An 11,562-nucleotide genomic window follows, 5' to 3' on the forward strand; every position below is an offset into this window, starting at 1 on the left:
AGCAGAGAGCCAGAAAGACGGCAGAAGAGATGTATAGCAGTTTTCTATATCAAGATTTTTTGAAGGGTTTATTACATGAGATAATTCGCCCACCTTCCACCCGCCTCTAACATCCACCAAAACACAAAGTCTACAAAAGAGAAAAGGTATCACGACATTCTTCCATCCCAATCCTTCTACATCCGAGTCCCGCGACATGACGCCAAATGCAAACAAAGGAAACCTGCTTCTGATCAGACAAGATCGAACATTACATCCTTCACCTATCACTTGAAGTTCTTTTCACTTTCCTCCCCGAACCTTATTCACCATCTAGTCCTTTGCCTCGACACTCGCTCAGTTCTTCTCCTTTACATCCTTCTCCTTCTCCTCCTTCTTCCCACCAAACACACCTCTAACGCTCTCCTTGATCGTCCCAACAACCGCCCCAGCCACTCTACCAATGAAGCCGAAACCGAAAGACCACCCCTTGACTCTAACGGTGTAGATGAAGAAGTAGACCAGCCTGTTTTTTAGTCGCATGTTAGCATCTCTGTTCAGTTCATCCCAACACAATATTCGTTACAGTTCAACTCAAAGCCAAACTGGCAAAAGAAAAGGAAAAGGGGAAAACGAAAAGGAAATACTCACGCCCAATTACTCAGACAAAAAGCCGCAAAAATCCCAAAATCCCTCCACATCTGTCCACCCCTCACATTCAAACTGCCCAAATACTCCTCCCCATCTTTATAAGGACAATACCCGCACTCGAGCCCTGCTCCCCCTCCATTACCATCGTCAAAAACGCCCAGCGTCGTGAGATACCCCCTTCCCACCCCAGCGGCCCAGTTGCCTGCAAAACCCTGACACGTCTCTCCGACCGGCGGCCTGAACACCGCCATCTCGGTATCAGAACAATGAACGGTTTGGTTTCTGAGAACAGCAGCCATTATCCCGCCGATCCAGTAGGTCGCTGGGTTGAGGTAGTATAACCACCACTTCCATGCCACATTCATCTGTTCCCAGGGGACGACGACGCCGTTGAACAGACAAAAAATGACCAGGAAGAAGGGCAGGACGTTGGTGATGACTGCGAAGGAAGGAGCAAAGGCGCAGATCCATTGACCCCAGGAGGCGATGAAGATCATGAATGACACGGTCATCAGCCAGACGTAGACTGCGGATTCGGCCTCGGCGTGACCGGTGCCGCGCGGGAGGCCGGTGGGGAGGTACCATGCTAGGAAGTAGATGGTGCCTGCTACCAGCGAGCCAGGGATTTCAGAGAGGATCTCGGCAGTGCAGAAAGCTACCCACCCGTAGATACGGGAGGGGTGCTCGCGGGCTTCCCAGAGGGCGCGGGACATATAGAATTTGGGCAGGACAGCGTTGAGTACGGTGGTGGGGATCATGATGATTAGGAAGGCTGTAAACAACGTGTTTTGAAGCTCGGTTAGAGAGAGAGGGGAGGAGCCCGGAGTGGGAGAGGAGATCTTGTAGTAGGTGAAGCCGTTGAAGATGCCCATGACCAGGGAAATAAAGAGGCGGCCGTAGAGGTAGGACGGGTCGCGCCATTGGCGGATGAACATGCGTTTGGTGAGGAGCCAGGCTTGCATCGGGATAGGGGCGGCAAACTCGTGTTGGATGGGTTGGACTTGGTTGTTATTGAGAGAAAGTTGGGCGGCCAGCGTACGGGTTTTCTTGATCTGGGAGATCTCGGAAAGGACTTGACGGTATTCGTCGGACTCCTTCCACTCCGTCGCCCAATGCACCCTCCTGGTCTTGCCGTCTTCATCTACACGACGGTGAGGCTTCGCGGCTGTCTCAAGGAGGAACTCGGCCACGTTCTTACCCGGGGGACACTCAACTCCACGATCGGCAAAATAGTTGACAACCGAAGAACCGTTCTCGCCAACGGGACCAAAGTAGAAGACGTTACCGCCTGGATTGAGGGCAAGGATTTTGTCAAACTCCTGGATCAGGTCGGAGCTGGGCTGATGGATGGTGCAAACGATAGCTTGTCCAGCAGCACACAACTTCCTCAGGAAACGGACGATAGACATTGCCGATTGGGAGTCCAAGCCACTGGTGGGCTCGTCAAGGAACAGCAAGAGGGATGGCTTAGCAGCCAGCTCGACACCGATCGTCAACCGCTTCTTCTGCTCAACGCCCAAGGAACAGATGATGGCATCTTGGATATCTTCCAGCTCGAGGAGGTTGATGATGCTATCGACGTAGGCAATCTTTTCAGCACGGGGGATATCGCGGGATTGACGAAGCAAGGCAGAGAACTCGAGAGCTTCACGGATGGTAGTAGACTCATCGTGCAAATCCATTTGCTCAACAAAACCGGTACTGCGTTGGAAATCGGTACCAAGGGGCTTGTTGTCAACGAGCATGTCGCCAGTAACTACACCGACAGTCTGGCGCTGAGACAAGGTGTTGAGAAGGGTGGTCTTGCCGGCTCCGGAGGCACCCATCAAAGCGACCATGACGCCTGGTTTGGCGTAGCCAGACACCTTGTTGAGAAGCCGCTTGGGGCCCATAGGGGTGGGAACAGTGTAAGTGACATTCTCCCAGGTGAAAACCTTTTCAGACTTCTCAATGGTGCCTTCCATGTCCTTGCGAGATGGACCACTGGGAGTCTTGTGTCCAAAATCGTCGGTAGAGGATCCTCTCGAGCTGCCCTTTTCTTCATCATGCTTGCCTTTAAGGACAGCGAGATGCTTCTTGTTTTTGGAAGACTTCTTGAACACAAGAGCACCGCCGCCGCCACCAACAAAGGACAGCCCCTCGGTCGCCAACACCGTGACAAGCAGATACAGCACCACAAAAGCGACAACAACTCCCCAGTTTCTCCACACGTGTCCAAAGCTGTACTGGAACTGGTTGGCGAGATAGGCATCTCCGTTCACTCTGTCATCTCCCGGCCTGCCACCCGGAAGCGTGCATCCCTGATTCTGCGGCTGAATACCAGTACCCTGGGGTACCAACATCTCCGGCGAGCATTGCATCTCCCTTCCGTGAAAGTCGTTGGACAAGACTGCCTCGAACGAGTAGCTGACGGGACTGACATGGTACAGCCAGCCGAACCATATCTTCTCGCCAAGCATGACAGGTTTGGTCATAACATACCCGCAGTACATGACGACCAAGTTGAGGGCCAGACCAGCAAACCGCACCGCGTCGTCGATGGACGGGCTCAAAGCGGCAAACATGCGATACAAGGCAGTCAGACAGTAAGTAGTCGTGAAGATCAAGAGACAGTAGGTGAAGAACTTGCCCGGGTCGCGGTCCAGCCCTGTCATGAAGTAGACAATCAAGCTGAAGATGATGACCTGGGCCAGCAACAAGGGGAAATCCATAATAGCACGAGCGAGGTTGACAGCCGATGGTCGGTAAAAGGCATACGCCCGATGCCTGCCAACCACCGCCCTGCCACTGACAGCCTTCATCAGCTCCGACATCTGGAGCCAGCCGAGAAAGACGATGCTGAAGAAGACGGTGCCGCCTCTCATAAAGGCGCCGGAGGTATCGGTGGGTGAGTCATAGAACAGGGAGCTGACTACAAGAGCGTTGCTAACGATAATGAAGAACTTGGTCCACAGTTCCTGCTTGTCACCCCAAACCAGCCAGGCCTCGCGGCGCGTGCAGGCGGCGACTTGCTTGAAGAAGGAGACGGTGTAGTTGGACTCGTCCGAGACGCGGCGGGACTTTTGCTCGGAGACGGACTCCTTGAAGGCATTGGTGTCGGCGTGGTTGGTTTTGAGGAGATGGGATTCGTAGTCGCGAACGTCGGTGAGGACGTCTTGGTAGGCCTCACTGGCGAGGAAGGCCTTCTCGAGGTCTTCGGCCGTTTTGGGGCAGCGATCCTTCCAACCGTCACGGAAATGGCGAGCATTGGGGTCACAGATGGAGGTGAGGAAGTCCGGTGTGGTTTGTCTTGGCGGCGCGTGGAAACCGAGATCGATGAAATATTGTCTGGCTTTGGATGCCGGGCCTTGGTAGAGCATCCGGCCTTCGTCGATGACGAGAACCTTGTCCATCAGCTCGTAGATACCCTCGCCGGCTTGGTACAGCGTGGTGATGGTGGTGCGGTCGCTGACGTCGGTCATGATGCGCAAAGAGCGGGCATAGTCGAGGGCTGTGGAGGCATCGAGACCACGGGTAGAGTTGTCCCAGCACACGACAGAGGACTTGGTGGCCAAAGACTCCTGGATGGAAACACGCTTGCGCTCACCACCGGATACGCCACGGACGTAGGCGTCACCGACAATCGTATGGCGGGTATGGGACATGGCGAACATCTTGAGCAGAGCGGTGACGATGAGCTCCATGTCACCGCGCAGGCGCTTCTTGGTCTTGTTGAGGAGAGAAAACTTGAGTGTCTGCTCGACGGTGAGGGTAGGCAGATGCAAGTCATCCTCGCCGTTGTAGACAACCTCGCCGCGGTACTTCTTGGCTACTTCCTCAGCAGAGATGCCGCTGTAGTGGACTTCACCCTCTACACCAGCGTAACCCATGCGGTTGTTGGCGATGACCTTGAGGAAGGTGCTGCAGCCGCTGCCTGGACGACCAAGAACAAGCATGATCTCTCCATGACGAACAACACCGGTGAAGTTGTTGAGCAGTGTCCGGAGCTCTGGCTTCCGACCGAAGCGCAAAGCAGGAATGTAGTTGCCGAGAATGCGGTAGAGATCGGGGCCAAAGGTGCCCAAGATGGCTTCGGGGAGTGTTCGAACAAAGGTGGCGCCGGTGCTGACACCCTTGACGGTGAGGTTCTTGAAGACGACGCCGACTTTCTTGGTGGACTCGCCGGCCTCGTTGCGCTTCTCGAGATGGCCATCGCGCATGAACTGTTCGAGCTGAAAGTCCTCGTCGCTATTCCGGTCGCTAGACAAAATGTCTCCGTGGCCCTCGTCCTCAGAGTCCTGGTCATGTTGCTTGCCATCGCCCATAGCGTTGCTCATGGCAACTGACAAGCGCTTGAACAAGCCATCTGGTCTCCCGCTGGTAGCGCGAGATGCCCTCGACACCGGACGCGAACCTGGTTTTGATCTGGTTGATCTTTCCCTGGTCAACCGCGAGAGACCCTGCCGAAGTTCTTCAAAGTCCTGCATGGCAGCCTCTCTGTCGACAGGGCCACCAACATCGCGTTCTCCCCAGGTGCCATCGTGGGATACTGCGGTGTTGAGTTCTGGGCGTGTCTCGTCTGGGTATTCGTAGCGGGTGTAGTCGCGACTTGCCCGGTGATGGAGTTCGTTGGGAATTGTGTTGGCCGCACTTCGACGGTAGGCCTCCTCGGACTGGTGGCCGAGCATAGTGGCCGTTGTTTCTTGGTGTTGTTGTTGTTCCTGCGTTTGGTGTTGCACTTGATCTGACGGGCGTTGGTGATATGTTGTGTGTCGGTGGTGGTGAGAAAGAAGTGTCAAACTCCGCTTGTCAAAAGAAATGAAAAGACAAGCGAGGAACTTTTGCTTTGGAAGGAGTGAAGTGTCTTGTCAGCAAGAATTGTCCGTCCGATGTTGTGTCTGTTAGTAAGGGAAGGAAGGGTCGAGTCTTACTTTATCTCCGACTGAGCAGGAGGAATTACACAAAACTCAGAAGGAAAGTCCCATGCACACACACAACCAGCGTGGCTGCCTTGTCTAAGAAAAAGAAGTGACCAATCAAGGCCTCCAAATGTTAAAAAGTCCGAAAAGGGGAAAAAGAGAAAAGAACAAAATGGCTGAAAGACGGTAGAAATTCCGGCAATTTTAACAGGGACTGCCAGTCTTTTCAAGGGGGTCTTTTCAACAGTGTGCGGTTGTCTGGTCATGCACAGCACCAACCTCTTCAGATGTATACTAATGTCGAGGCCGTCTGAGCTTGTTGGGTCTTCAAGGTCGAGAGCACTGGTTCAAGTGAGAATCTATCGGATAGTGACGAAGAGGATGGGACGACATGTCGAGTATATATCGGATGTAGTCGTCCATGTTACATCCGTGGAATGTCGTGAGAGTGTCCTCTTCCAACTTGGAATTGTCATCACGGAGAGACTTTCAAGAGTTGATCTCCACCTCGATTAGGAAATGATGGAGGGTCTGGACGGCACGGATTGGTGATACACTGACCGTCGAAGGGAGGGTCCACGAGAGACCCTCATCATCATGGATGGTACATCTCCTCTCCCGAGTCGTTGTTGCTGGGACCACGGCGTCGCCGAATGCGGACTACCTACGCGCAAATACAATCACTCTCGGATCAGGATAACGATGATGTGCGGCCAGGCTGCTTTGGACCGCATGCGCATCTGCTCGTCTCAGATGTTGTGTCTGATGTGGTCTGTGCCTTTTGACGCTTTACAGAAGGACTTTAGCCAATGGAAGTCCAGATACAAAGTCCGAAAGGGCCGGCTATTTCCCGGCCATTGGCTGTTTGCAGGCACCTTCTAAAACCTAAATCCATCGTTTGTGTCGGGGGACGTGGTATCCATTGGATCTTTTGGGTTCCGAGGGGTATGACAAATGGCAGATCTTGGACCTTATTGCACCATTCATTGTGACTCATTGCCGCATTGCAATTTAATCAATGTGTGGGAATGGAATTGAGCCGAAAGAAAAAGTGAGAATGTGTTGTTGTTGAGGAAGGAACGAAGGAGATAAGACAAGGTGGGGGTTGAGACGGGAGAGGCTCGAATTTGTAAGCCCGAAAGAGGAAAACAATCTCACCCCTGCCGCACAGGTCTTGTCTGGGCTTGGGCCTGGCAGCCAGCTGTCTGTTGTCTCAGCCGGCCTCACTTCCCGTACACGGTCGCTTTGTGCGTTTTGGTTTTGCTGTTGGGCTGTTGGCATCAACCTTCACATTTCGAACTTGTCTGTTTGAACACAATCAGAGCCGGAGTAAATGCCGTCAACTTCTACCGATCACCAAAACCTTCCCGGCCTCGAATGCCGGACCTGGAGACGGAGGGATTTTGCTGTTGACGAGCCTCACTTATGGATGATGAATAGCCATGATGAATGATATTGACGGCGCTTAACTTTGTCGTAAGAGTAAACATAAAGCTCCAAGTCCGCAACTTGGGACTCTCTTTTGCATTCACCATCGCATCACCACAACAGCACCAATCCAGAACTTACGCCATTGTCAAACCCCAAACGTCAATCATCAAAAACATCTGCCAAAGACAAACACCCTGGAACCCCGACTTTTTCCAACTTCTCGTATGGATCTTCAGTATCACAACATCACAACATTACCTCGATTGATAATGTGCAGACGCATAAATCCGAATTTCGCAAACATCTTGCAAGAGCGCTAACCTTAAACGCCTAACGCCGCGACAGCAACCTCAACCATCCCGGACATTAGAAATCAACATCCACTCCCACGATTGATCCACGGTTACACGATGGGTTGAGTTCCACCGCAGCAAGTCATCAATCAACAAAAACGTGGCCTTGCTTTCACGTTCTCGACGCTGACGCCAAGATGTCGTGGGCTTTTGCTCACCACGGCACTGCCATAATGTTTCGTGGGAGAAAGGCACAATCCTCCAACTCTTGACAGGCTACAAGGGCGCAAACCCCCAAGCCGCAGGGCAACGGAAACGATGGAAGCCGGCTTTATCACGAGCGACCAAAGTTCCAATGTGTGTTTCAAGCCTCTTCTTAACCATTTCCCCTTTCTAGCTTCTCCTTAGCATTCTCAGCTATCAAAGCATCCCGTACAGTCTCACAAAGCGGCGTCGCAATTCCTCTTGTTGGGGACTGTCAGCTGTCTCGGGTCAAGCTCCCGTTGGCACTTTTGGCACTTTGGCACTTACACTAACAGCGCTAACCCCAAAAAGGACAAAGCTCTCCCGCTCCTCCCTACTGTCATCCCCAGTGGCGCCCCACTGCGGCTTCCAAAGTCCCACCATTTCTCCAACTGTACTCCAATTCACAGCATGCGGTAGGGTGTAGATTTATACAATGAATAATTATGATTCATCGTTAATCATTTTGGCTCATGCTGGCTCATGTTGGTTCATGCCGTGTCATTCATTATCATCCCGCAGCTTTGTGGCAGACATCACAATTCTTCGGTAGCCACGGCTTCTAGGACCAATGGTAATCGTGGATTCGAATCGTAATTGAGACGTGGTGAGAGTTGTATGCCAATTGGGGTGTGTAGGTAGTCTCATGTTGTTTTGTCTCCGATTGAGTTCGTGCCAATTGCCAACTGCCAAGGAGCAAGGAAGTCGAGAGTCGACAATATCGAGTTGCTGTCGTCTGAGGTGCTGAGCATCTGCGTTCGCGATTTCCTTGCGAAATATGAGATCCGCCAATGGAAGTTGGGTACGGACGACAAGACCAAAAGTGACATCGTTGTATGTGTCTGATATCGATGAAGTTGAGTTGAGTTGAATTGAATTCAGAACCTTTGAAGTGCTTAACACTTTTTGCCAGGTGTTGCTGTGATGGTCTGTTAGTGGAGGCCCGTGCACTTTATAAGTCCAGCTTGTAGCTGGGCATTGGCGTAACATCTTGTCCCTTAGGGCCATAGCTTGATCAACGATTGTTGCAATAGTGAAGTATTCTACGATGGACCAATTCTCGTGAGTACCCCTCTGTATGATAAGCAGGTATCTACCTGTACCTTTCCTTGATCTGGGTTGTAGCTTGTAGACGTCCCTGGGATAACTCTGTATCAGATGTGCCGGAGTACCGAGAACCGCCCGCGCCCGGTGCCACCTCGATATCGACTACATGGTCCGGCCAGCTCGTTTGGGTCGCCGGCGAGATTCTTTTCGTAGATGGTGCAGTGAGGCTCTTCTACGAAACGTTGTAGATCCCACGGGCGAAGAGAAAGGAGATATAATTTATGCAAGGCACTCAATAAATGTCCGGCGTGCTACCTTGTTTTAGTGGTGATGGTGGGTGATCTGATATGATTCATGATGTTTGGTATTTGAATCCCAAGGGTACGGGTTGTTAATGGAAAGTTGCGAGATATCAAACTTGTAAATAGCATCAGATAAGACGTTGATGAAAAGATAGAAGCACAAGTTCGCTGCATTAGAGCCGCAATTCGCATTTTCAAGCCATCCAGCCATCAATTCATGTCACCGTGATGCCGTGAAGGTCGGAAATATCAGGTGTAAGTAAACAACAGACATCTACACGCTCAACTATCACCATGATGCAACCACGTTCCCTATTCCAAGCAGTCACAGGCAGATCAAAGCTGCAATGCGGAAAAAAAGTATTGTCAATGTCAATTAAGAAGAGCCGACATCGTCTGAGTTCTCGAATCATAAAGCCCTTCATCCCATATCCTCTCCATCTTGAAGAACGTCTTGCTAACCACTGATCATAACGCTCCTCCGCATCTTCGCCATTGGTATCTTCGCCATTGGTATCTTCGCCATTGGTATCGTCGTCATTGTATCATCCTTCCACCATCCACTCCCAAATCAGTCTCCAACTCCCAGAGCCTCTGTCCAAACACAACAGGTACGTCTCTCTACCTCCCCTGCCTAGCCATAGCCAACATTTCCCTCAACATACCCACCTCCGCATCCCTTTTCGCCAACATCAGTTTCAACTCCTCCCTCTCCCTCTTAATCTGATCCACCTCCTCCTCGAGTTCTTGAATCCTGTCAATTTTCTTCTGGCGGTATTTCTTGGCGGCAATGTTGTTGCGCTGGCGCTTGACTAGGACATCTTCGGAGTCTGTGAACTCAGCCTCAACAGCGGCAGGAGAATGGGCGCGCTTCTTGCCGGGACCTGGGGGCCGACCGCGCTTGGGTTTGTTGGATGAAGCGTCGGGTGGGGAAGGGAGGGTTAGGCCTGGGTAGAGATGTCCCTGGTGGCCTTGTTGTTGTTGTTGTTGTTGTCTGTGATGGGAGGAGCTGGATGTTGGAGAGGTGGAGGAGGATTGGGAAGTTGGTGGTGTTGTTGAAGGGTCGCGACTGCTGTGGTGTTGGTTGTAGCCCATGTTACTGCTGCTTCCGGAGTTGCTACTGGCTGTCCTGTACATGTCCATGTCCATGTCCATGCTCATTGTTGTGTTCCTCCCACTTGGCATGGTTAGGCCCATGGCGGTGGAGAGCGAGTCGGTGACATGGCTGAGGGAAGCGGCGGCGTAGGGGTCGTCGGACGAGAGGTGGTGGTGATCGAGAGACAGGTGCATGGATGGTTGTGGTGGTACCGATGGTAAAGGATCGGCCCAGCCTTGTGTGAAGTCGAGATCGGTAGATGAAGAGAGGTCGTTGGTGTCGACGAGAAGTGGCGATGGTGTTGCTGATAATAAAGGTAGTGACGGCGCAAAGGGTGAGACGGTCGTAGAAGTGTCGCAAGTAGTGGTAGTCGAGATGGAAAAGGCAAGGGATGTCAGATCTTGTTGGTCGGGAAACAGAAGAGGGTCGGCCCAATTTTGAAGGTGTTGTTGTTCTTGTTGATCAAGGAAATGGTAGTCGCTTAGTAAAGAATGGCAAGAAAAGTCAAAGTCAAAGGGCGGTTGATGATGCTGCAACGAGTATTGCAGGCTGGAAGAAGAGGACGGAGAAGCGGGATGCGGCGGCTGCTGAGCATGCTGCGGCGGCCATTCTTGCAGAGTATGGACGGCCTCTTGGTCGAGGCCGGGAGAAGATTGTCTTGAAGGGGTTAAATGCAAACGGTATTGCCAGTCCGAGTCACCAGACTGGAAAGTTTGTTGATGATGGGAAAGGGGAAAAGAGAAGAGAAGGAAACGACAAGAAGGAGGCAAAGAAATAGACGGCCCCGAATTGGCGGGGTTCCTGTCAGCTTCAGGGCACTGGGCTCGTTACAGTGGAATGAGTGGCAGAAGTGGATCGTGATCTGGCGGGCAAAAGATGGAGTATGACAATGGGCTGATGCTCCACTGGAAGCTGCCAGCCAACCAATCATGCAGCTGTCTGAGGCAGTGCATTTTCCCATTTCGGCTGGGTTGATGTGTTCACCCTGTGGTGTGATTTATGGGTTTCTCCAACTGACTTATGTGCTCTCTCCACTTTTGGGAGGTACGTACCCCGACATCAACTTCTTGTTCGTCTGACTTGGACAACAGTCTTTCCTTTTCCACATAAAAACTTTGGGCATTCGGAGACCAAATGAGCTCTGGTTACACACTTCCCTTCTTCTAACCAACTATGTTTTCCATTCCTCGTCTCCAACCAGTCACCCTTCCAGTCTTCTCTTGTCCCCTTAAGGTTTTGTCTTCTTGGACAGCCAGCTCTACACAATGGAACACCATTCGGATGACTTGAACCAGCCATACACTTCCATTCGTGGGCTTTATAACTTGATTGGATTGATTGTACAACTTTTCTACCTCTACTGTTTTTCAGTTCAAGGTACTCCGACTCGGTGATGATGGTAACATCAACAGACCCCGCAAATCGCAATCAAGTCTCATGGCATACCGGGCCTCTCATGCTCCTTGCGGGTGGGCGAACGCTACAAATTCCTAAGGTAGCCAAAGGACGGCCGGACACCATGTCGCTCTTTCAAAAACAGTCACCAACCCAGGGCTCCAATGGGCGGCCTGGTTTCTTCGACATGTTGCCATGTTAGACACCCCGAATTCACCCACTTCAGA

The 11,562-nt window shown here is 51.9% G+C and overlaps 2 protein-coding genes across 2 annotated transcripts; both read right to left on the bottom strand.

Moving 5' to 3' along the window:
- Positions 1-20: 20 nt before the first annotated feature.
- Positions 21-5,489, bottom strand: SMAC4_08509 (uncharacterized protein). Its single transcript, XM_003344987.2, has 3 exons — positions 3,639-5,489; positions 631-3,587; positions 21-505 (listed from the first exon to the last, which is right to left on the bottom strand). The coding sequence occupies exons 1-3, from the start codon at positions 5,295-5,297 to the stop codon at positions 337-339; spliced, it is 4,785 nt and encodes a 1,594-aa protein (XP_003345035.1). The 5' UTR covers positions 5,298-5,489; the 3' UTR covers positions 21-336.
- Positions 5,490-9,465: 3,976 nt separating this feature from the next.
- SMAC4_08510 (uncharacterized protein) lies at positions 9,466-10,134 on the bottom strand (the record flags this gene model as incomplete). The annotated part of the gene is made up of 1 exon (XM_003344988.1): positions 9,466-10,134. The coding sequence occupies one exon, from the start codon at positions 10,132-10,134 to the stop codon at positions 9,466-9,468; it is 669 nt and encodes a 222-aa protein (XP_003345036.1).
- Positions 10,135-11,562: the final 1,428 nt, after the last annotated feature.

The sequence above is a fragment of the Sordaria macrospora genome, chromosome 1 (assembly GCF_033870435.1).
Source record: "Sordaria macrospora chromosome 1, complete sequence".
Lineage (NCBI taxonomy): Eukaryota > Fungi > Ascomycota > Sordariomycetes > Sordariales > Sordariaceae > Sordaria > Sordaria macrospora.